The sequence below is a fragment of the Meriones unguiculatus genome, chromosome 7 (genome assembly GCF_030254825.1).
Source record: "Meriones unguiculatus strain TT.TT164.6M chromosome 7, Bangor_MerUng_6.1, whole genome shotgun sequence".
NCBI classification, from domain to species: domain Eukaryota; kingdom Metazoa; phylum Chordata; class Mammalia; order Rodentia; family Muridae; genus Meriones; species Meriones unguiculatus.
The window spans coordinates 2,635,099-2,659,479 of NC_083355.1; the positions used below are offsets into that span (position 1 = coordinate 2,635,099).

General features: G+C 60.2%; 2 protein-coding genes across 9 annotated transcripts in view; one reads left to right on the forward strand and one right to left on the reverse strand.

The window, feature by feature from the left end:
• Aatk (apoptosis associated tyrosine kinase) overlaps positions 1-17,610 on the forward strand; it is a 37,711-nt gene extending 20,101 nt beyond the window's left edge. For 2 of the 4 annotated variants that reach the window (XM_021639453.2, XM_021639464.2), the window contains exons 2-14: positions 4,609-4,742; positions 7,123-7,270; positions 9,207-9,286; positions 9,513-9,631; positions 9,767-9,854; positions 10,320-10,453; positions 11,865-11,949; positions 12,034-12,155; positions 12,752-12,901; positions 13,126-15,688; positions 15,765-15,912; positions 16,050-16,250; positions 17,011-17,610. In XM_021639453.2, coding sequence (XP_021495128.1) covers positions 4,609-4,742; positions 7,123-7,270; positions 9,207-9,286; positions 9,513-9,631; positions 9,767-9,854; positions 10,320-10,453; positions 11,865-11,949; positions 12,034-12,155; positions 12,752-12,901; positions 13,126-15,688; positions 15,765-15,912; positions 16,050-16,250; positions 17,011-17,051 — 4,013 coding nt within the window. In that variant the 3' untranslated portion in view covers positions 17,052-17,610. Of the gene's footprint in view, positions 1-4,608; positions 4,743-6,028; positions 6,174-7,122; positions 7,271-9,206; positions 9,287-9,512; positions 9,632-9,766; positions 9,855-10,319; positions 10,454-11,864; positions 11,950-12,033; positions 12,156-12,751; positions 12,902-13,125; positions 15,689-15,764; positions 15,913-16,049; positions 16,251-17,010 lie in introns of those variants that run through there. The other 2 variants (XM_060386277.1, XM_060386276.1) reach the window with 2 other exon arrangements.
• A 1,073-nt stretch (positions 17,611-18,683) lies between these two features.
• The window catches only part of Baiap2 (BAR/IMD domain containing adaptor protein 2), a 63,223-nt gene continuing 57,525 nt past the window's right edge, over positions 18,684-24,381 (reverse strand). For 2 of the 5 annotated variants that reach the window (XM_021639512.2, XM_021639477.2), the window contains exon 14: positions 18,684-19,134. In XM_021639512.2, the coding sequence (XP_021495187.1) occupies positions 19,065-19,134 (70 nt within the window). In that variant the 3' untranslated portion in view covers positions 18,684-19,064. Of the gene's footprint in view, positions 19,135-22,267; positions 22,316-22,744; positions 24,272-24,381 lie in introns of those variants that run through there. The other 3 variants (XM_021639520.2, XM_021639485.2, XM_021639499.2) reach the window with 2 other exon arrangements.

Here is a 24,381-nt window from a genome sequence, read left to right on the forward strand (position 1 = left end):
TCTAGGCCAGCCTGACCTACAGAGTGAGTTCAGGACAGCCAGGGCTACACAGAGAAATCCCATCTCACTCCTTCTAAACAACAACAATAAAGACTAAGGCTGTGATAGAGGTCAAGGTCGAATGTCTTGCCTGCTTGGCTAGTCTAACTAACTCAGGCAATCATAGCAGTTATAAGAATAGCTAACAGAGGACCCGCAGAAGGGGAAAGCCACCTTACCCATGAAGGCTAGCCAAAGGTTAGCTTATCTCTGTATCCGGGTTGTTAGATCATCAGTAGCACGAGAGAACTCTGACACATCAAAGCAACACATTCTAGGAAGTTGGTGCTTGCGCGACAGATATAGTGCTCTGTTTTATAAAGCTTTGGTCCCCATTCTCTCATCTCTTGGCTGATTTTTGCTGTAACATTAGCAGTTTTACTATCATACAGGCCACATTTGAAGCCTCTCTTTGTACTCCAGTCGTCACTCTTGGGACTTGTAATAAAAAAGCATAAGAACAATCCTTAGCGTGGCAAAACAACACTATCCCGTCTCTCTCACAGGCATGCCTTTTACCCCCCTGACAAAAGGCATTTGGGTTCTGCATTGACAAGCTGAGAGTTAATGCGCGGTCAGAAAGCGGAACAGCATCTTTTCCAGGTCGCTAGTGTTGTGTCCTGTTGTCCCCTAAGTCACTGGCTTGTTCTTCCTCTTGGGACGTCTACATGGGTCCATGGGTCTGTGGTCTGTCTGCAGACGCTTCGCCTGTCTGGTGGTGTTGGGGCGCCATCCTGGTCGGATGCATCGGTGGTGGGAGCCATCTGAGACTGCGTTCGTTTTCTGGAAAGACACAAGCATCACCCTGATGTTAAAGGAACCCCAGGCCCTTGCCATTGATTGGTTTCTAGATCTTTCCATCGACATACGCTTAGGGAGAATGCTTTGGGCAGCAGAGGAAGCATCCTCTAACGTGAAAATTGTAAAGTTAGCATGGCTAGATGCAGTAGAGCACGTGGGGATTCAGGTGGGAGTATACACCCCTTTCATGTTATGTTTCCTGTTTGAGTATTTGATGGTGTCGTTTCACAAAAGCTTGACCCTGTGGATTGTAAGGGATTTCAGTAATGTAATTAATATTCCTTAAATTGCAAAATGCTTGAAATTGTGTATCATGCAAGCAGGACCGTTATCAGCTCTTAGTGGTACTGGGGTTCCTAGAAAGGAAATGTGTAAAGAGTTAGCTGACAAAGTCAAGTTCCAAGATGGCACAGTGATGTTTTCCTTGAGCTCCTGGCAGTACTCAGCAGCCGGCTAGTCAGGGGAGGCATGTGTGGCACCATAGGCACAGTGCTCACAGCTCTCCCCAGCTGAGGGCAGGGAAGGCCCCACTACCAACTGTGCACCAGAACCTGGGAATGCTGGGTAAATTTTGCCTCCTCTAACTTCTTTTCCTTCCTTCCTTCCTTCCTTCCTTCCTTCCTTCCTTCCTTCCTTCCTTTTTTATTTACTATGTGAACAGTGCTCTATCCGCATATACATCTGCACGCCAGAAGAGGGCACTAGATCTCATTATGGTTGTGAGCCACCATGTGGGTGCTGGGAATTGAACTCTGGACCTTTGGAAGAGCAGCCAGCGCTCTTAACCTCTGAGCCATCTCTCCCGTCCCAAGGCTGCATTCTTGAGGACCTCACCCCACACGTTTTCATCCTTCCATTACACTCTCTGCACATTACACGCTCTGCAACACTCTGTGTCTCTCAAGCTAGGCTGGTCCCCTTCTCAGAGCACCCCCACCCTTCTCGTGCTAACATGGAGTCGTTCATGTTGAGCCTCACTTCCTCAGCGAACCCATTTTGGTTGAGGATGTGTAAACCAGGGCTCCAGAGCTGCCCATCATGACTCTGACTCCTCCCCAGTCCACCCAACTAACTGCCACCCCAATAAATAAACAGCGGAGTCTGGCTTTGAGGACCTGTCCTGCCTCTCCTCCTCTTGTCACCTGAGCAGGCAGGACAGTGACTCTGGGTGAGCCGGTGGCCGAGGGCTCTGAGTTGAGTTTACCAAGACCTGCCAACACATGTCTGGCAGAGAACTTTTATTCTTTTTTAGGATCCTCCTGAGAGGGTCCAAGCCATACACTACTGTGGCCGAGCTTGCAGAATAACGGACGGAGTTCCGTCCCCCTCTTCATGGGTTCTTTTTACACTGGGGCCTGTGTGTTTCTGATTTTCGGTACGGGTGGTTTCCTGTTCAGGAAATGTACAGTAACCACTGTACGAAGTTGCAGCGCTTCTGCTCTGATTATTTTGCTCCTCTGGATCTTAACAAACATTCAATAATTGTACAAAATGCTTTGTCTCAGAGGACAGAGAGAAACCCGTATAGTTCACTCTCTCACCATCCTGAGTCCCTGGGGGAGAGTCCTGACTGCTTTTATTTAAAGAAAACTTTCATGCCCTCTCTGAGGTGGAGCCGAACATTGGGAGCCAGCTGGAGGGCTGTGCACACCTTCCTTTGAAGGAACAACCCTATGTGCTACCGTCCCGGTCCCCCTAGTGCTGGTCTGTGAGCGCAAGGACCTCGGTGCCCCACACCCAGGCCAGCACCTCACCACAACCCTCTGTGGCCAGGGCCTGCTGAGAGTCAGGAGGGACCCACAGAAAGGCCAGCGGCCTTTGTGGGAGTTCAGGGCGACGGCTGCAGTGGCCCTTTCCCGTGGCTTCTGCCTGTCACATGGCCAGGCCGCCCAGGGCATAAGCAAGGAATGGGCTGAGGTAGCAGGTGCCAGCCCTGGCCTCAGGGTCATCAGGTGGGCCCGTGAGTGTGGGTGGCAACGGGTGTGGGACTGGGACGTGCCGATCCGAAGCAGCACAGAGGGCGAGAGGAGGGATGGTTCACCATGGCAACGCACATTCCTGGGGGCTCACTGCCTCCTGGAGGTGCGGGAGGAAGGATGCTCCCCGTGTCCAGCCTACTGTGGGTTCCGCTCTTACACCCCGTGGCTCTCAGGTGTGAGCACGTGGTACCACTTGCGTGGTGTGTGGTCATTTCACATGTGTGCTCTCAGGGCCGCACGTGTACAAGGCACACACATGCAGGCCTGCCTGGAAGCCTGCCTCAAGGCCGCTGGAGGGCACTGGCTCAGGGCGGGGACAGGGTGTGGCTGCCTCTGGTGGACTTTCAGCTTTTGGCTGTTTACCCTGTGTCACCACATCCTGCTTGGCTGACTGGCCCTGCTTCCTTGTTCCTTAGCCTGGCCTGGCCGCCGCTCCGCTCCTATGGACCCGATCCTCTCCAGGTGGGAGGTGGGAGGCACTCACAAGCGCCCAAGTAGGAATTCCAACCTGTGTTTGCATTCCTCTTGGTCTTTAGGCTCACTCCTCCTCCAGGCAGCCCTCCCGGATGCTTTGTTAGCCGGAAGCCCTGGGGCCTCATCCTTGCTGAGTCTGGGAACTCCCGAGTATGCCCTGCCGCAGTGACTAATGGTGCAGTGACTAACTGTGCTCGGAGGAGCTGGGGTGCTCTAGACTACCAGGGTTTGATGAGGACGCATGGACAGAGAGGACCTGTGAGGACACAGGGTGACTCAGGAGGAACCCCATGAGCCAGTTGCTTCCACCACAAACCAGAACTGGCTTCCGTCTGCTGTCTGTAGAGGAGCCCCAGTTCGGAGGCTCAGCGTGAGGGATTGGGGTGTGTTCCACTGTCCTGAGCACCTTGGTTCCCCACCTGAGATGTGGGACCCCATTTGGATCTGGGGCTAAGGAAGGGGAGCGGTTCCTGCTGTCCCAGATCAGAAGCAGCCCCAGGGGACTTGGGGGTGGGGGACAAGATGAGGGCACTCTGCTACCCAGCAGAAGGAAGCAGGGCAACTCAGTGCCAGCAGGGTCCCTGCATCTTGCAGAATCAGCCCACTGATGCCCCTGTCCTGCCAGGGCCCTCGGTCACCTTCCAGCTCCACAGTGAGCCAAGTGCTGGGAGTGGAGCTGGAGACATGCCTATCATCTTTTCTTCTTTTTTTTTTTTAAGATTTATTTATTTATTATGTATACGATGGTCTGCCTGTATGCACACCTGCAGGCCAGCAGAGGGCACCAGACCTCATTGTAGATGGTTGTGAGCCACCATGTGGATGCTGGGAATTGAACTCAGGACCTCTGGGAGAGCAGACAGTGCTCTTAACCCCTGAGCCATCTCTCCAGCCTGCGTTATTTTTCTTTTCTTAAATAAAAAGAAAAAATTGTGTGTAGATGTTTTTGCCTGAATATATGTCTGTGTACCATGTGTGTGCCTGGCAGCAGTGAAATCTAGAGAGGGCATTGGAATGGGAATTAGGGTGGTCGTGAGCCACTAGGAGGGTGCTGGAAACTGAACCCAGGTCCTCTGGAAGAGTAGCCAGTGCCCTGAACTGCTCAGCCATTTCTCCAGCCTCGATAGTGCGTCTTTCTACGGCCTAAGACCCTGACCTTACAGATATCCATGAGCCTTGGAATCGGGAGCTGAGCCCACACTGGCCACCTCACTTTCCTCAGTCTGTTGGCTAGAGGCTGTGTCCGGTGCGGGATCAGAGCAAGGGGTGGTGTGCCGAGGCCGAGATGAGACATCTGTGCTCTCCTTCCTTGCAGATGGTGCTCCACTCAGTGAGCTGTCCTGGTCATCCTCCCTCGCAGTGGTAGCCGTGTCCTTCTCGGGGCTCTTCACCGCCGTCGTCCTCATGCTGGCCTGTCTGTGCTGTAAGAAGGGCAGCATTGGGTTCAAGGTGAGGGCTTTGCCCTGGATCCCGAGGGCCTATTGTGTCCACTAACCACCCAGCTCCCCTCTGTCATGGAGCTGCCATGATGGCTGGTTTTTCTGGAGCCTCTTGGGAACCAACGGAACCCCTTGTCTGGTATTCTGCAGCCCCTCATCTGGGAGCTCCTGGGACCTCTTCCTCCGCTTCTCAACTAGGGACCCCCTTTGTAGACATGGCCTCACGCTATCGTGTTCTAGCACCAGGTCAGGCCTGCCCATGTCTGGAGAAACCGCAATGTGCTCAGGGAGCCTTTAGAGGCTCTTGAGAGAATTCTGACCATGATGAGGCTGCCCCTGCAGAGTCTCACTGATCAGAGGGAAAGTGAAACCACACAGACACAGACACACTCCTTTGGCACCGCTGGCATCATTTGGGGGGCCCCTAGCTAGGGCACCTTTTGCTCAGAGGACATCCATCAGGACCCGGAAACAAGGGCACCTGTTCGCAGCCACAGCAGCCACCATGGTGGGGAGTGTCCACCGAGGCCACAGGCAATCTCCCTAGGAGGCCAGCTTTCATAGCTGAGGCCTCCACTCTAGTGACGGAAACCCAGGGGTGTCCCTGCGTCTTTCCACTTTCCATCTTTCCTGTCACCCCATGGCTCTAAGCAGGAAGGCAGGGCAGAAAGCACAGAGCTGACCCCCACCCCAGGGAGGCGCTGCCAGGGCTGCGGGGGCGCAGCCTTGCTTGTCAGCACATTAAGGCCTGACCAGAGCCCTCCTCATTCCCGCACCCACGTTGGGTGCCAGGCTGGGCAGGAGGTCGGGTTTCTACACTGCAGAGGCCAGGGTGGGGGGAGGGCTGGGGGCCTGTGCGCCTGTCCTGTATCTTGGGGGTGCCTCCTGCTGAGGAACCTGCATCAATTGCTGTTAATCCTTTTGTGGAGTCCCAGAACCTGCTAGCCCAGGTCCTAGCCAAGCAGGGGAGTTGAGTGCCTGGGGGCAGCGTGGTGGCCCCCAGAGGTGGCAGGTCTTTACCGCCCCAGGGCCCCCATGCCAGGGGCAGGCTCCTGACCACAGGCACACCACAGGCTGGGCAGTGAAGGAGAGTCGTTTTCCTGGAGCTGGGCAGAACAGGGGGGTTGTGGAGGTGGGGTGGGAACCAGGGAGCAGCTTAGGCGGCCATTGTGTAGCCAGCCCCTCCTGGGCACCGAGAACAAGGCCCCACACAGGGCTCACAGCAGCCCCTCCCACCCATGCCCTCCTCACCTCCTTGGGAACATGGTGCCCGGAACATTCCAGCAGCAGCGTGCCTTGAGTGGAGGGTCACTGCCTCCTGCCTCCAGTGGCTCCCTGCTGGAGCTGCCCTGGGCAGGGGCGGACAGCCCCCATGCTCACTCTGTGCTACCTCATCGCCCGCTGTGCCGGGGGAACTGGGCTGGCTCCCCGGCCAGAGAAGGTAATGGCTGAAGCCGGAGCTGATGTGAAGGGAGAAGTGGGCATGGCAGGCCCAGGTGTGTGGGCTTGGAGGGCTTCTAAGGTGGGCTCTGGGCTCAGCAGAGGGAGAGGTGCCACAGGTGCTCAGAGGGCAGACCTGGGCTGGTCACCAGGAGCACAGGGCCACCCCTTTACAGAAAGACAAACAACCTAGAAAGAGAAGAGCTCCCAGGGCACCTTTAGCTGTGTGTCCGCAGGAGTGTGGCTTGGGCGGGTGCCAGTCCTCCATCCTCAGGTCCCCACCGAGGCAGGAGTGGGGTGGGACAGAGTGGCCAGGAGATATGCCCGGTGCTGAGGACAAACCGGCCTTGTTTTCACTCTGTCCTTGTTTCGGTCTGTGTGTCTTGTTTGCGGTTCTAGACAGACGCTCTTCCACTAATCCTGTCTGTGTTTGTGGCAGTGGCCCTTCCCAGACTAACTCTGCTTGGAGTGTGATCTAGATGCAGGGGAGTGGGGGTGGGGATGGTCTCTCCCAGGGAGACACTCTTCGAAGTGTGGGTGTCGAGCAAGTCCCTGGGTTCCTTGCTCCCTGTCCAGCTAGGGATGGGACAGCTCGTTACTTTTCCCAGGGATGAGTAATGGAGCCCTGCCTGTAAATCCGCTCCAAGCCCTGTGGGGACCACGACAGGGTTGTTGAAGGGCTACTCAGCCTCTGACCCTTGAACCCTTTGTCTATCCCTTTCCCCAAGTAGGACTCAGCCTGGGTTGCCAGCTCTACCTGAGGCGGAGGCCTTTGGCTCTTCCTGGGATAGTGTCCCTGAGGCTTCGGGGCCTATGAACAGGTGCGCCAAGGCCATCCAGCAGGGGCACAAGCTCTAGCCCAGCCTAGTCCAGCAGTGCTCAGAGGAAATGGGCCTTTCAGGGCCTGCGTGGCTCCCCTGGTCACCCGCCTGTGCTGGCCCAACCCGCAGGAGTTTGAGAATGCTGAAGGCGATGAGTACGTGGCTGACCTCTTGGAGCAGGGCTCCCCGGCTGCAGCCACTCAGAACGGCCCCGATGTGTACGTCCTGCCCCTCACCGAGGTCTCCTTGCCCATGGCCAAGCAGCCGGGCCGCTCAGGTAAGCGCCTGTCTTCCTCCCTCCCTGGGGTCAGCAGGCTGTGGAGGACTGAGAACTGGGTTCTGAAAGTGGGCACGGCGTGGGAAGGGGCCGCTGGGCATGTGCAGTGAGAGGCCGGGTCTCCTTGGCTGCATCTCGGCCTGGGCTGTGTTGGGAGGGGCATGGACCCCCTTCTGGACCCGGGGCCAGCTCCTTGCAGGCTTGAGAATGGTGGCCTTGTGCCTGCCAGTTCTCCATCCAAGGGGCTGCTACATGGAGGGGCAGCCGCTGGGGCAGGTGGCCCAGCACTCTGGTTCTAGATTATTTGCCTTTTTCTGCTCTTTCCAAGAGGCTTAACCCCAGACTCCTGTTCCCCTGAGCCCACCCCTGTAGGAATGTGGCCTCACTGTCCTGGCCAAACAGGGCCTGCCCATACAGCAAAGGAGTCCGAGCATCAGCAGGGTTGATCCCACCTTGGGGCTGGTGTAAGCGCGGCTCTCCCTGGCTCCCTTGCCCTCTGCCTGCCCCTCCCAGAGCCTCTCCTCTTAGGGTAGCCCCTCCCTTCTCCAGGCTCTAGACGTGACAGGTAAATGCCCTGTCAAGGTGGTGCCTCAGACTATGGCCACCTCTACAGCGGTCAGCCCTCAGGCCTTTACAGCCTGAGCGTTTGGGCCAAGGGCTGTCCCTTGTTCTTCTGATGGCTCCAGGGACACTGAGGAGGGTGTCAAGCTGAGAGTGCAGCTGGCTCCAGTGCCTCAAGACTATGGCCAAAAGCAGGCTTCTCTCCAGGTCTCAACCCTGGGCTAGCTCTGCCAGGCTCGCAGCACAATACTTTCACCAGGGCCCAGCCTGCATCAGAGGCCAGGGTGCTCAGAACCTGTCTGAGCCAGCAGAGACATGGGGGCCCTCCAACCACCAGCCTGGCCACCCTGCATGTGTGCTCGCATGGCCCATGGGGGAGAGTGCCAGCCAGGCAGGACCCAGGCATGAAGGGCCATGTCAGGAGCACATTTACCCACCCCTCAAAGGCCGACAGCCACCCCTACCACCTCATTCGAGGCAAGCAGAGAAAGAGCAGAGGCATGTTCTCCACTGTTCAGCTCTGTTGCTTTTGGGGGGACACCTTTTTTCAAGTGAGGATGGGCCAGCCCACCTGAGCCTCTGCCCCTGCCCCTAACTCCTAACACAGAAGCATTCTCCTGCCCGGGTACTTGTTCTGGATTCCACTGTCAGGACTCTGAACCTGCTCTGGGTTGACTGAGCCCAGGGTTGAAGACAGACGCTCAGACTGGGGTTCAGGGCGTAAGTCCTAGGACACAGGGTCCAGTGAGACTCTTCCATGAATTGGGCACCAAGCCGACATTCCTTGAGTCCCTCAGTCCCCAGGGGCTGCCGCCTTCCCCTGGGCTCTATTAGTGTGGGAGCAGAATTCAGAGAATCTGAGGGGCCTGAGTGGCGACAGTGAGTCCTGGGCCTTTCCCTCTGCCCACGCTGACCTCTTCTCCAGTGACTTCACTCGGCCTGGTCTCCGGGGAGAATGGGCCCAGTGTGGCCCGTACAGGGCCGTGCCAAGCAGCCCCCAACAAAGGCGCCTTTGGCGTGACTGCTGTTTGAATGCCAGCCTGTGGCAGGGGTAGGGGGTGGGCCGTCTTCCCAGGCCTCAGCACCAGCTTCTTGCCTCGTCCAAACTGCCTTCCAGGCCCTGCTGTCTGGGCCTGGCTTATCTCTGTGGCTCTGGGCACTCTTCCCCAGGCTTGGTCAAATATGCCTGGATGGAGATTGGGATCTATGGCTCAGCTGATGGCAGCCAGAGCCTAAGAGACTCCAGCCCTTGACCCCAGCCCTCAAGTGCAACCTGCACTTTAGCGGAGCCTCCCTGGGGGTCCTGGGAGCCTGTCAGGGAAGATGAGGAGGGGGTGGCAGCTAAGCACTTCCTGAGTCTTCGGTTTTACTCTAGTGCAACTTCTCAGGTCCACTGACCTGGGCCGGCACAGCCTCCTGTACCTAAAGGAGATCGGCCACGGCTGGTTTGGGAAGGTAAGGCCACCTCGGGGTGGTGGGTGTGGCCAGGTGTGGGGAGGGGCTCTCTCACACACCCTGTGGACCCCAGAGGTGAGGAAAGAGGGAGCCTTGAAGGTGGGGTGGGCTGCGCTCTAGCCAGAGGGCCTGGTGGGAAGCTGTAGGACCATCTGAGGCACCGGGAGCCAGGTGACCCTTCCCCTGGAGACTGGAAGGGCCCTGGCCATGCTGTCGCATCCGGCAGGTGTTCCTAGGGGAGGTGCACTCGGGCGTCAGTGGCACGCAGGTGGTGGTGAAGGAACTGAAGGCCAGCGCCAGTGTGCAGGAGCAGATGCAGTTCTTGGAGGAGGTGCAGCCCTACAGGTGGGTGGTAGGTGGGGGCAGAGGGGGGCGGGGTGACCAGCACATGGGTAGCTGGGCGACTGCAGCCGGGGAGGGCAGTGCTCGGGCCTGGCTGTGCCCTCTCCGGCCCTCAGACTCAGATGCCCGCTCTTCCAGGGTCCTGCAGCACAGCAACCTGCTTCAGTGCCTGGCCCAGTGTGCCGAGGTGACCCCATACCTGCTGGTCATGGAGTTCTGCCCGCTGGTAAGAGGCAGCATGCCCCCACCTCCCTCCACCCAGTCCTGTTCTAGCCTGCGGTCCTGAAGGGGCGTGGGAGGCCTTTCTGAGCTGGATTCCTCTTTCCTGTCCTGTTCGAGAGGAGTGCTTAGAGAGGGTGAGCCAACAGCGGTAGGGGCAATGCTGTGGGGGCCTGGGCAGCTTGGCCTGAGCGTCCTGGGCCGGCCACGGGGCTCACACAGCTCCTGGGGCACAGCCTGCGCTGTCCCCTGGTCCCTTTACATGCACAGTTCTGGTGCCAGGCCGAGGCGGCTTGTGCTGAGGTTGCTGGGGGTGGAATTGAGATGGAGGCTTTCCGGAAACCCCCAGGAACACTAGGCCCGACAGCGGGCTGGTCCTCAGGTCACAGACCCGGCTCTCCTGGGGCGGTGGCAGCCTTGCACTGCGCTGGCAGCTGCGGCTAGCGGGTGGCCGTGTGTGCTCTCTCGGCAGGGGGACCTCAAAGGCTACCTACGGAGCTGCCGGGTGACAGAGCCCATTGCGCCTGACCCCCTGACCTTGCAGCGCATGGCGTGCGAGGTGGCATGTGGCGTCTTGCATCTGCACCGTCACAACTATGTGCACAGGTGAGGGCCAGTGCGGCTAGTCAGGCTGCGGCCACAGAACCCTGGCCCCCAGATGTGACGTCTCTGTATAGGAAGGCCATACGCTGATCCCATTCTTTGGGCCTCATGAACTGAGTTTACATCAAGTAGCCACTCTGCAGGGAATTTTATAATTCTTAAAATTGTGAAGACTAGTTGAGCATGGTGGCTCACACCTTTAAATCCCAGCATCTGGGAGGCAGAGGTAGGCAGATCTCCATGAGTTCAAGTCCAGTCTGGTCCACAGAGTGAGTTTCAGAATAGCCGCTATGTAGAGAGACCATCACAAATTAAATAAACAAACTGTGAAGACCGAAGTTTGAAGCTCCCTTTGCAGATGATTAAACGGAGAAATCCATCCTGTCTACCATAGTGCCCAGCCACGCATGGGTCCCCACGTCAGCCCCAGCCTCCTTCCCCGGGGCCATAAAGAGAGTGGCTGGGCTGGCCTGCAGTGGGAGGAGTGGTCCGTCCACCTCTGGTGGTCAAAAGACAGGCCGGGATGGCCAGCCTCCCATGAGCAGGGGGCACGTGCTGGAAGAAGCGGAGATGGACAAGCCTGCCAGCCCGGCGCTGCACGGGCCGTCCTCCCCAACAATATCCTGGTGCTGAGTGATGACACAGGCGACTCCAGCATCAGTGATTTTGTTGAAGAGGGCAGCTGCCAGCCTCCTGGCCCACCTGCTACCTAGCCCAACCGCCCCAGCCATAGGCATGGCCACCCCACCTGCAGCTGTGCCCTGGCCGGGATGGCTGCGTCTCCCCCAGAGCCCTCAGCCTAACGGCAGTGTGGCAGACACAGGATCCTGCACACCTCAGCACCCTGTGCCCCAAACACTCCGGCCAAGCAGGAGGGTGAACGCTGGCACCCCAGGCTTGCCACCGACCTGGAGGAGGGGCTGGGGTGACTCCCACTCTTCACAGAAGGGTGCTTTGGGGTCCACCCTGTTCTAGAGCTCAGCTCCAGCTCTGCAGCAGCGCAGGCTCTAGCACATGGGCTCTGCCCACTGGCGGGACCCTCTGAGACCCTCCAGGCCTCGGTCTCCTCCTCGGTTCTAACCCGGGGATTTGGGTGCTGCTGTGGTGCAGCGGGGTGGGAGGGTGCTGGTCCCAAAAGGACACTGCAGACACCTTGCCCTGTGGCTTGGGTAGGTCAGGAGGAGGGGGCGAGGGGTCGGGGATCTTGGAGCATATTCCAGCCTTGTTTTCACTGCCACATTCATGGTGTGTAGACAGGCCTTCCAGACAGCGAGTGCAGGGTGTGGGGCCAGGGCTGGGACACGACAGGGCCCCTCAGTCATCCCTGCCTGCCTGCCTGGCTGGGGGTAAAGGACCCCCAGTGCTGGACTCCCTCAGGCCGGCAGGCTTGCCTGACATTGCCCCCGCCCTGCAGTGACCTGGCCCTGAGGAACTGCCTGCTAACGTCTGACCTGACCGTCAAGGTCGGAGACTACGGCCTGTCACACTGCAAGTACAGGGTGAGTGAGGGCTGCCGGGGCCTGTGCTCAGGGGTGGCGCAACCTTGCTGGAGCTAAGTCCCATCCTGTCCCTGCACACTGCAGGAAGACTACCTCGTAACTGCCGACCAGCTGTGGGTGCCGCTGCGCTGGATCGCGCCCGAGCTGGTGGACGAGGTGCACGGCAACCTCTTGGTGGTGGATCAGACCAAGAGCAGCAACGTGTGGTGAGCGCGGGCAGGCCTAGCCGTGGGGCAGGCTGGCCGGGGGTGGGCCCGGGGGTGGGCCGGGGGGGCGGGCCTGGGGGGTGTCGGATGGGGGGGCAGGCCTGGGGGGTGTCAGACCGGGCGGGCCTCCTGCTGGGCAGGCCCTGGCTGCTCTGGAGTGGGGATGCCAGCTTTCAGCTCCGCCCTCTGCTCCAACATCCCCACTGCCCTCTCTGGCTAGGGTGCTGGCTGGCACCAGGGCAAGTGTGCCCATGCCTGTCACCCTGTGTGGCCTTATGAGGTTCCTTGTGGGCTACTAGTTCCAACTGTTCCTGGTGAGTGCCTGAGGTCCCTGTACTGGTAGTCAAGAGTGTGGGGCCTCCAGGACACCCACCAATACTCCGGCCAAAGTGCACATTGAGGTTAAAAGCCCAGCGTGAGCTGCTGTCGTGAGCCATGTGTTCTCACGGGACACGGGGCCTTGGCCGGCACCTGTGCCGCTGGGGAGGGCCAGCTGTAGTGTAACGGGCTTGGGTCCTGGAGAGGCTGGCCGATGGCAGGCGTCTGGGACCCGTGCCGCCTCGCTCAGCCATGCCTCGCTGTGGCTTCCCCTGCAGGTCGCTGGGTGTGACCATCTGGGAGCTCTTCGAGTTGGGCGCTCAGCCCTACCCCCAGCACTCGGACAGGCAGGTGCTGGCTTACGCCGTCCGAGAGCAGCAGCTGAAGCTGCCCAAGCCTCAGCTGCAGCTGGCCCTGTCTGATCGCTGGTGAGGACCCCGCCGCCCCGGAAGGCAGGCCAGAGGGGCGCAGGGGGCTGGTTGCTCCCCTCCCTGTGGCTCCTGGGTTGGGGACTCCCAGGGAACTCTCCGACCCCAACCTGATCCCAGACTGCCCCCTGGGTACCTTGAGCATGGGGGACTGTGCCCGGAGGGCAGGTTATGCACCAGGCCTCGGCATGTGGCCAGGGCCACCCATGAGGGCCTCTCGGCAGGTACGAGGTGCTGCAGTTCTGCTGGCTGCAGCCAGAGCAGAGGCCCACGGCGGAAGAGGTCCACCTGCTGCTGTCCTACCTGTGCGCCAAGGGCACCACGGAGCTGGAGGAGGAATTTGAGCGCCGCTGGCGCTCCCTGCGGCCCGGGGGCAGCACCAGCCTGGGGTCAGGCCCCGCTGGCCCCACCGCTCCTGCCGACCTCACAGCGGCCTCGTCTTTCCCGCTGCTGGAGCAGTTCACCGGCGACGGCTTCCACGTGGACAGCGACGACGTGCTGACCGTTACGGAGACCAGTCGTGGCCTCAACTTTGAATACAAGTGGGAGGCCGGCGCCGAGGCCTTCCCGCCCGTAGGGGGCCCGCCCCGCCCAGGCTCCCCAGCACGCCTGCAGGAGCTGTGCGCCCCTGACGGCTCACCCCCAGGGGTGGTGCCGGTCCTCAGTGCCCACAGCCCCTCAGTGGGCAGCGAGTATTTCATCCGCCTGGAGGGGGCAGAGCCTGCCGCTGGCCACGATCCTGACTGTGCCGGCTGTGCGCCCAGCCCCCAAGCTGTGCTTGGCCAAGCCGACAACTCGGAGGACAGCACCGCTGCCTCTCTTGTCATGGAGCCGCTGCTGGGCCACGCACCCCCTGCCGGGGGCCTGTGGGGCCCCTGCGACCACCGTTCACGAAGGAGGCCAGAGCTGCCCTGCCCCTCTCGGTCCCCTTCTCCTGGGACCCCGATGTTGCCATCTGAAGACATAGACTGGGGTGTGGCTACCTTCTGCCCACCCTTCTTTGATGACCCACTGGGTGCATCACCCTCCTCCGGGAGTCCTGGGGCACAGCTGTCCCCGGGGGACGAGGGGCTGGGGGAGGGAAGGGCCGGGAGGGCTGCCCGCTGTGGGCACTGGAGCTCTAACACGTCGGCCAACAACAACAGCGGCAGCCGGGACCCTGAATCCTGGGATCCCGGCTACGTGAGCAGCTTCACAGACAGCTACAGAGACGACTGCTCCAGCCTAGAGCAAACCCCGCGGGCCTCCCCCGAGCCGGGCCCCGCCCTGTCCCCGGAGGACCCCGGAGAATGTCTGCCTGGGCTAGCAGCAGCCTCCCCGGGGCCCGAGCCAAGCCGCTGCCTCAGCCTGCTTCCTCTGTGTCCTGCCAAAGGCCTGGCACCTGCTGCCTGCCTCGTCACATCCTCCTGGACCGAGGCGGCTGTCAGCGGGGGGCACAGCCCCCACATGGAACCCAAACTTGCCCAGGAGGCGGAGGGCCTGGCGGAGCCCCAGCTACCCCTTCCGTCTGTACCCTCCCCGTCCCGTGAAGGAGCCTGGCTTCCCTCGGAGGAGGCGAGTGCTCCCCACATCCTGCCTGCCTCCCCTACACCCGCTGCTGGCAGTCGGGTGACCGTCCCGGAGCCAGCCCCCACCCTGGACAGCAGCAGCGGTCCTCTGGGGCTCGAGGCACCCAGCAGTGGCCATGAGGACACCATGGAGGAGATGACGTCGGGGGTCTTCACCGACCTGCCCAGCGATGGCCCCCGCCCCGAGAAGCCAGGCACCACCGTGCCGGCCTTGCAGTGCCTGCAGAAGCAGGCGGGGACCCCCGACTCCCTGAACTCTCTGGACATCCCGTCCTCAGCCAGCGACAGTGGCTGTGAGGTCTTGAGTGCATCAACTGCCGGTCCCGCTGGTGGCCAGCCCAGGGCCATGGACAGTGGCTATGACACGGAGAACTATGAATCTCCTGAGTTTGTACTCAAGGAGGCCCATGAGGCGAGTGATCCTGAGGCCTTCGGGGAGCTAGCCTCAGAGGGGGAGAGCCCAGGGCCCGAGACTCTGCTCTCTGCCTCCCTTGGGGGCCTCAGCAAGAAGAACCCCTACCGAGACTCCGCCTACTTCTCAGACCTGGATGCTGAGTCCGAACCCACCTTTGGCCCTGAGAAGCTCAGTGGGGTCCAGGACTCCGCAGTGGAGCAAGACCTGAAGAGCTCACCTAGCCCAGGACATCAGTCTGTGCAGGCTCTTCCCAGGCCTGACGAGCCCAGGGAGGTGCTGCCCCCTCCACAGCAGGCAGAGGAGCCCTTGCCCGACCCCAGGCCAGAGCCTCTTGGGGCTCAAAGCCCAGCTGAGGTGCAGCCTGTGCCCAGCCCTACCCGTTCCAAGTGTTTCCTGCTGACCTCAGTCCCTCCGAGCTCTGACCCCGTGGGCCGCCCAGGACAGCTGTCGGGGACGGCTCAGCTGGGGCGGGCGGGGAGTCCTAGCAGACCCAGGTCCCCGCTCTGCCTGGCCCTGCCTGGCCACCCTGGGGCTGCGGAGGGCCGGCCAGAGGACGAAGAGGACAGCGAGGACAGCGATGAATCTGACGAGGAGCTCCGATGCTACAGTGTGCGGGAGCCCAGTGAGGACAGCGAGGAGGAGCCGGCGGTGCCGGTGGTGGTGGCCGAGAGCCAGAGCGCGCGGAACCTGCGGAGCCTGCTCAAGATGCCCAGCCTGCTGTCGGAGGCCTTCTGCGAGGACCTGGAGCGCAAGAAGAAGGCCGTGTCCTTCTTTGACGACGTCACGGTCTACCTCTTCGACCAGGTGGGCTGCCGCTGTGGGCATGCGCAGGGCCGGGACGGGGTGGGCAGCCGAGTCACGTGGTGCTCTGCCCCTCCAGGAGAGCCCCACCCGAGAGGCTGGGGAGCCCTTCCCCACCGCGAAGGAACCTCTCCCCACGTTCCTGGAGGGTAGCCCCGGCTCACCCAGTGCCCCCGGCCTGCCGCAGGGGGCTGACCACTTGCCCGACAGCTCCACTCCTGAACAGGGTGAGCCAGGTGCTGGGGGCCAGAACGTGACATCGCCGTCACGAGAGGGCTGGGTTCAAAATGTGCTATCAGCTGAAGCGGGGGCCGGGGGGCCGGGGCGTGACGGAACAGAAGTGACTTTCTGGCCTGACTTGCAGGCCGTTCGTTCGAATGGGATGCGGATTTCCCACTGGTACCTGGCAAGGCGGCCTTGGTGGCGACGCTGGACTCTGGCGACCCTGTCCTGGCCACGCCCCCCACGCCGGCGGCGCCCTTCTCACGTTTCACGGTGTCACCCACACCCGCCTCCCGCTTCTCCATCACCCACGTATCTGACGCAGATGCCCAGTCGGTGGGAGGTAGGTGCGGAGGGGCTGAGGTGGAGCAGAGAGGCACTGTGAGTGGGCGCCCGTGAGGGGTGCCAGTGGAGGAGGCCTGGTGGCCTCTGGTCTGCGGGACGTTGCCCTGTTAACAGCGTTTCCCTCCTGGTCTCTGGGCCCCAGGACCCGCCCACCCTCTGCCCCCTCTATCCTCCGCAGCAGGCTGCTGGGCACTTGTTCTGCTCAGCCCGATGCTGCCCTCCCACAGCTCACTAGAAGGTTCCCAGAGTGGTGGGTCCTACTGCCATCTGCGGCGTGGCTCTGAGCTTGCTCAGAGCGCCTGGTACCCAGGCGGTGGCACCACAGCCCATCTGCCATGTGCCCGCTCACTGCCTGCACCAGGGAAGGCTTCTCTCTGCCGGGTCTCGCTCCCTCACAGTTCCAGTCCTTTCTGCCTGCTTCTCCTCCTCGGAGACCTCTTCCCCAGCTGCCCTGCCTGTGGTGGCCTGGAGGGGAAAGGTCACCATCCTTGTCCCTGGCTCAGGGAGACCACTGCATGGCTCCGACCACGCCCTCTTTGTTTGGGCCTGTTTCCATGTGTACGCAGACATGGAGGGCATTTGCTAAACATTGTTGGCTCTGGATCTGGGTAACCTGGGAAAGAGAAATGGGTTCATCCCCCCTCTAGTTCAGGCCTACCAGTGGGCTGACCAGGGAGTTGTGAGGGTGGGTGAGTTTTGGTGTGTGAGAACTTGTGTGTGTTATCTCCCCACATGCTCACATGTACCCCCTTTGCCAGGCCCAGCAGCAGCTGCTGGGGGCCGATACACAGAGGCTTGAGACCCAGGTGGTCCCGCTGTTCGGAGGCTGGCATCACTGGAGCCCCTGTCATCCTGTCCAGGCAGCAGCAAGGATGGTGACTGGGACTGAATGGGGACCGTGAGCACTGGAGAAGCAGGCCTGTATCTAGCCCTGGACGCGTTGGGCCGTGTGCCTCCTCCGTGCTGCCCTGAAGGCAGAGTGTGTCCTGGGTGGACCCGGGTTTGCTGCTAGCCTCTGGAGGTACCTGCAGCCCGAGGGCCTGTGGGTGTCTGTAAGCATATACGTACACACTCAAGGAGGACGCCCGGACCCTGGGTGTCTTCTCCATTCCTGGGCACTCCCCCGACCCCCCACTCCAGCCACTCTTCCTATACGGCTGGTGGTGGTGAACTGGCCTCAGGCAGGACCATGCAGCAAGGGCCCGCATGCCCTGTTGGGTAGGTCCCTGCCATGTGTTCAAAGGATCCCCGGCAGGTTTCAAGATGGCTTTAAGCCTGCAGGTCCTTTTTGCCCCCCCTCCTTTCTTACCCGGGTCTAGGTGTGTTCAGAGCAAAGATGGACCCTTGGGCTCCAAGCCCCTATCTCAGAGTCCTGGCTACTTCCCCTTCACTGCCTCTGCAGAAGCCCTCCCCCGTAGGCTCTGTCCGGACCGCTCCGGCCTGGTCCCACTGAGCAGCAGAGGTTCCCAGGCCATAGCCGGATTGCCCTGGAGGTGGTGGCTGGAGGGTGGTGTGGGCAGAGCCGTGCCCGCCCACACCCTGGTGGCTACAAGAGACTCGGGTGGGCCCTACAGCCACTGTGGGGCTCCTGGCTGCAGGCAGGGCTGGGAGGAGACAGGGCTGGGGTGGGCAGGACAGGGAATATTTTTGTAACTTGCTGGAGTGAATGGAAATGGGGTGATTCTAAGTTATTGTTGCCAAAGACATGTAAAGTATACTGTTGCTTTGGGTTGGGCAATGTCTTTTGTGTCATTTGTTTTTAGTTTGAGGCTTAGGACGCTGGTGCAATGACTTTCTTGTTCCTTGTTTTTTAAGAGAAACCAAGCTAAGAAAAAAAAAAGCCTTCGTGCTCCGTGTTTTCTTTGGGGGTCGGTAACGCCCTGGGGATGGAAGGTGAACTCAGCTGTCACCCCTGCCCTTGCGGCCCCGTGTGCCAGGTGAGCGCCTCCCGCCTCTCCGCTGCCCCCCGGTGGCCCTTAGGTCCGAGGAAAGAAGGCCTCAGAGCAGCCTTCTGCCTGGCTTCTGTCCTGAGCCCAGCAGCAGTGCAGTGGAGGCAGGGGACGGGCAACGGGACTCTATGCTCCCTACTCTGCCCTGTCCTGGGCTAGCCTGTGTGCCTAGCCTGTGGGTAGGTGGGCCAGCCCGGACATCTACCTAACAGGCAGGGGGCTCCAGAGCTTTTCTTGGGGGAACTGATGACGGAGCCTGGGTCTTCTCCACGCCCTAGAACTTTCATCATCATGTGGCTACATCCAAACAGAGCTGAGGAAGCTTTATCAAGGGCCTACGTTTCAGCTGAAGCAGCCGGAGAGCTGGGCTCTTGTCCACGCAACAGCATAGCTGTGCTCATGATAAACGGCTTACAAGGGAACAGCTGCACCCCACCCTCTCCCCAGCCATGCCCCCAAGCTAACAGGTCACACACTGCAGGTAGGTAGCTACATGTTTATTGACCAGACACTTGTGAGCTAAAAAATTTTTTTAAAAAAGAAAAAGATCAGCATGGGAATAGGCTCCCTTCCAGCTACACGCTGGCGTAACATCCTGTGCTCAGAGACACTCAAGGCTCCGCAGCTGGGGGCAGAGATGCTTGCCCCCGAGTGCCAGGCCCTGGGTTGGGGTAAAACCATGAGCAGCGGAAAGCCACTGACCTCGAGGCAGCCACCTCTCCAGGAAAACCTGGGATCCAGCCCAGGCTGGGCCAGTGCGAGACAGCGCTGGGGAGGGGCAGAGTGCTCTTCTCCGGATGGGAACACGCCGTGGCCACTCTCAGCTGGTGGGTGGGGAGAGAGAGGCGATACAGGCCGGCCCGTCAGCTGAGCAGAGGGGCTGATCTGTCATTGGTCACTGTTGGTTTCAGATGGACGTTGGCGAAGGGATTCCTGGGGAGAGAAGAGCAGTTTCAGTTTGCTGGGTGCCCCGGCTAAGCTGTGCCACCAGGCTACTCCTGGGGGCCCCGGCCTAGATCCCAACGGCCCATTCTCAGAGCTGGGAGCTGTCTCTCGACCTGTTAGCCTCTAGCACAGCTACCCACTGTCACCTTACCCGGCCAGGCAGGGCGGCAGAGTGGACAGGATGGTGAGGATTAGCTGTTTCCTTCCCAACCCGGGCTGGAGGATGGGACCACATTCTTAATGTTAAGTCTGAATCCCCGCAGGAAGCCTGCTGCAGTCCGGTGAACCCCCGGCCCCAGGTTGAGCCCAAGGAGTGGTTCTGCTCCCGTGCACAAGAGGACGCAGCCCAGCAGGCCACACAAACCAACCCAGGCATGCAGGGCGCCACAGGAGGCACGCTGGGACACGTAGACATGACACACACAAGGCACACGTGCCCCGACTCTGCAGGCCGGGGATGGGTACCATGGCCACTGCCTCGGCCAGATGGCCACTTCCTCTGCCGAGGGCCTACTGCTTCCCCGAGTGGTGGCTGAGCCACCCAGGCGCCCCTTGGGCCATAGCTGATACACATCAAGACTCGAGACAAGAAGTACAAATGAAACAAATGAGCGTGGATGGGCTGCCCTGGACCAGCCCTCCCGGCAGCCTGTTCGGAGTCCGTCAGGCTTGAGCGGGCCCACCCCAGTGGAAACAGCACAGGGCAGCAGGTGGGAGGGGCCAGGCAGCTCTACAGCGACAGCACAAATGGCACGTGGACATGGGGACTCGAAAGGCACAAAACAGCACCTCCAGGGAAGCGTGCTTGGTTCTGTAGCCGTTACCTGGAATGGGGTCACCTCTGGCCCTGGTGGGTTCACAGAAGCCCGGGGGATGGTGATAGGCCCAGGGTGGGCGAGCAGGCTCTCCATCCAGGCTCCCCAGAAGACCCACATAGGTAGGCTCTCACCCTACATTTTCCTGAAGATGACACTAAGATCTGAAACACTTGGACCGTGAGGTTTTAGAAGGAGAAGCACGGGGTGGCACAGTCCCTGGCAGCTGCCTCCTACAGGTGATGCCTGTGGCTCCACTGCTGCTCAGCTCCGCTGAGAGCCAGAGAACAAGGGCCCTGTCTGCTCTGCCCTGCGCCATGCTCCTGCGTGGCTGCACACCCTCACTGTGGCTGCAGAGGAGAGGCTCGTGGTGTGCGATGCGCGGCCTGCCATTGTCCTTGGCCCACCCGATTCTACAGAAGGGCAGAGGCAATACCTGGGGAGACTGGGAATGAGGACAGGTCTTCCTGTTGAGGGAATGCGACAGGGCAGAGCAGCAAGCGGGCTGCCTCGGCTCCCAGGACAGACCAGCTGAGGTGTCTGCGGAACGTGCCTCACTCCCGTCCCCCATGGCTCACACCGTGACTCACCCAGTCTATCACCAAGCTAGGACCAGAACGGAGGCTCAGAACCAGAGTGTCCTGCCCGAGCTCTCAAACGCTACCCTCCCCCAAAGCCATGGGGCCATACGGAGCACGGAGAAGCACCTATAGAGGCCAACGTCGCTGCACAGCCTTCCTCTGCACGTTCCCTTCTAAAGACACCCAAGTGGACTGGTGACATGACCCTGCAGCGGACACAGCCAGTGTGTGTGTGCCCAGCAAAGACTGTCACCGAGAGTGAGAGGACCAACTGGGAACAGGAGGACCAGGCATCCAGGCCCTGGGACCCCGGGATGACACCAGTAGTGGAGCGGGTGCCAGCTCCTCCCAGACCTACAGCCAGCTCTGAACAACGCTGTGACCAGAACCCTGGAGAGCCCGCTCCCTGCGGCAGCACAGCTGGCCTCCCGCCTCACTTTGACTGTTCCTCAGCAACCATGGAACAAGAGGACAGGTGCTACCAAGAACAAGGCCTCGTGTGGACTTGTTTCCATCTCTCCTACCTACACAGAACCAACCACAGGTAGCTCTGCCGTACCCACTTTAGCTCCGCTAGGTCAGCTGGGAGGCCAGGCAGACTGGCCGGGAACTGCCGGGCAGGCCCATACAGCAGCACTGGGCTGAGTTCGCGGCCCTCTTCTGCCCTGGGTCCAACATATCCAAGTCCCAGTCCTGGCACACACAAGGGACCTGGTTGCAGGGAGAGGCTGCACCAGCCTCCTTGAGCCTTTTCTCAAGCCTCTGTAAGGCAAGGACACGGCCCTTAGCCGGCTTGGTGGGGCCCTGGGGCAGCAGGCGGGAGCCACCAGGGAACATCTTGGGCATGGAGATAGAAAGTAGGCGGCCCAGAGCCAGTCGCAGCCATTTCATCCCCGTGCAAGCCCTAGCAGAACTATGCAACTCACGTTAGACACCCAAGAAGACAGGAACAGCAGGGCTCTGGGCCCTGGGCCTGCCTGAGTGGTCTGGCTGCCCGTGGGCTGGGATACAGCACTGTGACTCTCAGGGAGACAATGGCCACTCCTGTTAAGGCACACAGGTCGTGACTTCTCATGCCACCCTCTCTGTAGTGTAGGAAGGGACTAAAAGCCCCCTCCCCTGAGGCGGACGACACACAGCAGTGCCCTCCTTCAGGGCCCAGGTGGCCCACCTTGGCCCACTTCTCCCACACCAAGGGAAAAGCAGCCTGGCTAGCGTTTTATAGCCATTTGGGGAGGCAGAGGGAACAAGAAGAGGCAAGATCTGACAGCAAGGACCACCTGACCCTAGGCCCAGGCTCTATGCAGCTGCAGTACTCAACAGACTCATGACCAACCCCCACAGCACCCCAGAGGAACACCCAGGTACGTGCTGTGTGACTTGGGGGGCTGTTCCCCCAGGGCACCCTGGACCGTGACAAAGCACCCTGCAGGGTAGGAGAGAGCAGGTCTGGACCAGGCCCGTGCTCGGCAGCGAAGGCAGAGACGGGGCAGAGTTGGCACCATAAGCCTCCAGGCAGAAGGAAGGTAGGAGAACCACAAGCCCAAGGAGGGGACCGGTGGAAGGAAGGCCCAGCGCCCTCAGCAAGGCAGCAAGGCAGACCCCCTGCCCTGCCAGGCAGCCAGGCAGGAGACCCCTCCTGTGGAGGCTGTCCTGACTCAGGCCAGAGGGTCTAGCCACAGACACTACAGATGCACAGATGGGCAAAAGACCAGTGCGACTTACTAACGCTAGTCAGGGGCAGCTCAGAATCTGGCCACTTCGACATCAGCACTGTAAGGAAACACAAGGCTCGTTGGTAAAGCTAGAGCACAGATGAGCAGGTGAAGCCTGCCAGGAAGGGCCCTGCAGTCCTCGGGCACACAACTCCACCTGCTGGCCAGAAAAGGGGGACTGAAGGGCACGCTACTCTTCCTGAAGTCGGCACCAAGGCCTTCGGGCCCTGCTTCCTCAGCCACCAAGGCCACCCAGGCATCATCATTTGTGAGAGAGAAACCCAGTAGCTGTGGAGTCCATGTGCCTGTCTCTAAAGCCACCACCAGCCGGGCTCGCACTATCTGCAAGCCTAGGTTGTTCTGGGGAGTGATCTGCTGGTGAGAGGCTGAAGACGGGCTGCAGGCTGGGGGTACACGGTGGCCTGGCCTGGCCCATACAGCCCCAACACATGCCAGGGAGCTGGAAGGAGGCACTAAAGCAACTCAGTGCAATAAATAAAACCTTTATTCCAACAGTTAACCGCAGTACAGGGCACAGTTCAGATTTTTAAAAAAAAGGAAAGGAAAAAGGAAAAAAATACTTTTTAGCACTTTACATCTCCATACAAGTTTGCTGCTTTGTGTCTACATTCATCCATTGCACATGGAGTCCCTGGATTGAAAATCTTTAGCAAAATTAGAACAGCAGAGAGTTCTTTACACAGGTCCAGGTTCTGGCTGTGTTCTCCTTAAATACAAAACAGGTCTGTCTGTGTCTGAGCTGCTGCTGTCAGACTGGCCCAGCCACGCCCTAGTCCTCGGCAGGCTTTCGCTAACCACATCAGAGGCGCGTCCACAGCTTCCCAAGGGCCCCCGCCAGCTGCAGGGCCGAGCCCACTGGGCCTTGGGCTCCACTGCCCAGAATTCAGTGTGTGAAGAGACAAAACCAGTAGCCACTGAGTCCAGTGTGCTTGTTTCTAAAGTCACCAAGACACACAAAAGATGAGAGTGCTTAGGAGCAGGGCCAGGTCCTGCCTCTCCCCCCAGCCCTGCCAGGCTGGCCGCGCATACCAAGCCTCTGTGGCCCAGGGGCAGCAGGTAGCCGTGATTCCCTCAAAGGCTGGTTACTGAAACGATTCCCCAAAAATCTGTGTGTGGATGGATGGGTGGGGTTGGTCTTGAGGTCTTTGGAATGTTCGCATGTGGCCGGGCAGCACCTGCTCTTGCCCCCAGCTCCCGCCAGGGCACTGCATGAGGTATCGCCACCCTGTGGCAGGGCGCCACACTCTGGCCTACGTACACCTGCCCGGCGGTTTCCCGAGGAAAGAAGCCCAGTGCCTGGCTCGTGGGATGGGCAGGGCCTGGCTGGGGCTGCAGCCTCCCTCACAGGAGTGGCCAGTTTCCTCAGGAGGTGCCCAAGTGCCCACGCCCCTTTTCTCGGTGCAGCCCTTGGAAGGGGCCTGAGGCAGGTCAAGGTCCCTGGGCTTGGGCCCCCAGGACCCTAAGTCCCTTCCTGTTCTAGAAGATGCCAGCACTCTGGGGTCAGATGCAGAATAACAGTACGTACACCGGAGGCCATGCATATCTGTTTTTGTTTTTAGGAAAAAAAAGATAGTCCTTTTTTCCTGTTTTTTCTTTTTTCTTTTTTTTAAAGATTTTTTTTTTTTTTTCAAACTCTAGCCCTGGCTCATGGCCAGCCTTAGAAAAGGGATGTGCGTCGTGAACACCACAGGGCTGGGCGGCAGGTGAGGATGCTGCTTTGCCGCCCAGCCAGCTGGCCCCACCTAGCAGTTACTGCTCAAGGCTGGGCCGCTTGTGGGGGCATGAGCACAGGGGTGCAGGGAGCAGCACCATGGACCCTGGGGGATTTCAGAGTCTGGGATCACCAACCAAAAGGCAGGGGCGGGTGGGAAAGAAAACAACCCAAGAACAAACCAACGAGAGCTGAGGAGGGAACCGGCGGAGACTGGGGGCTCTTCAGAGAAGCTGCCTGGGTCAGCGTCCTCACACTGTGGACACCAGCGTGCCACTGCCACTGTGGAACAAAGCACAGGACAGCTGCCCAGATGCATGCCCACCGCCAGCCAGAGGCAGCGGCCCTGGCCAGCCAAGCAGCCAGGCTACCCGGCCTCTGGGAGGATGGTG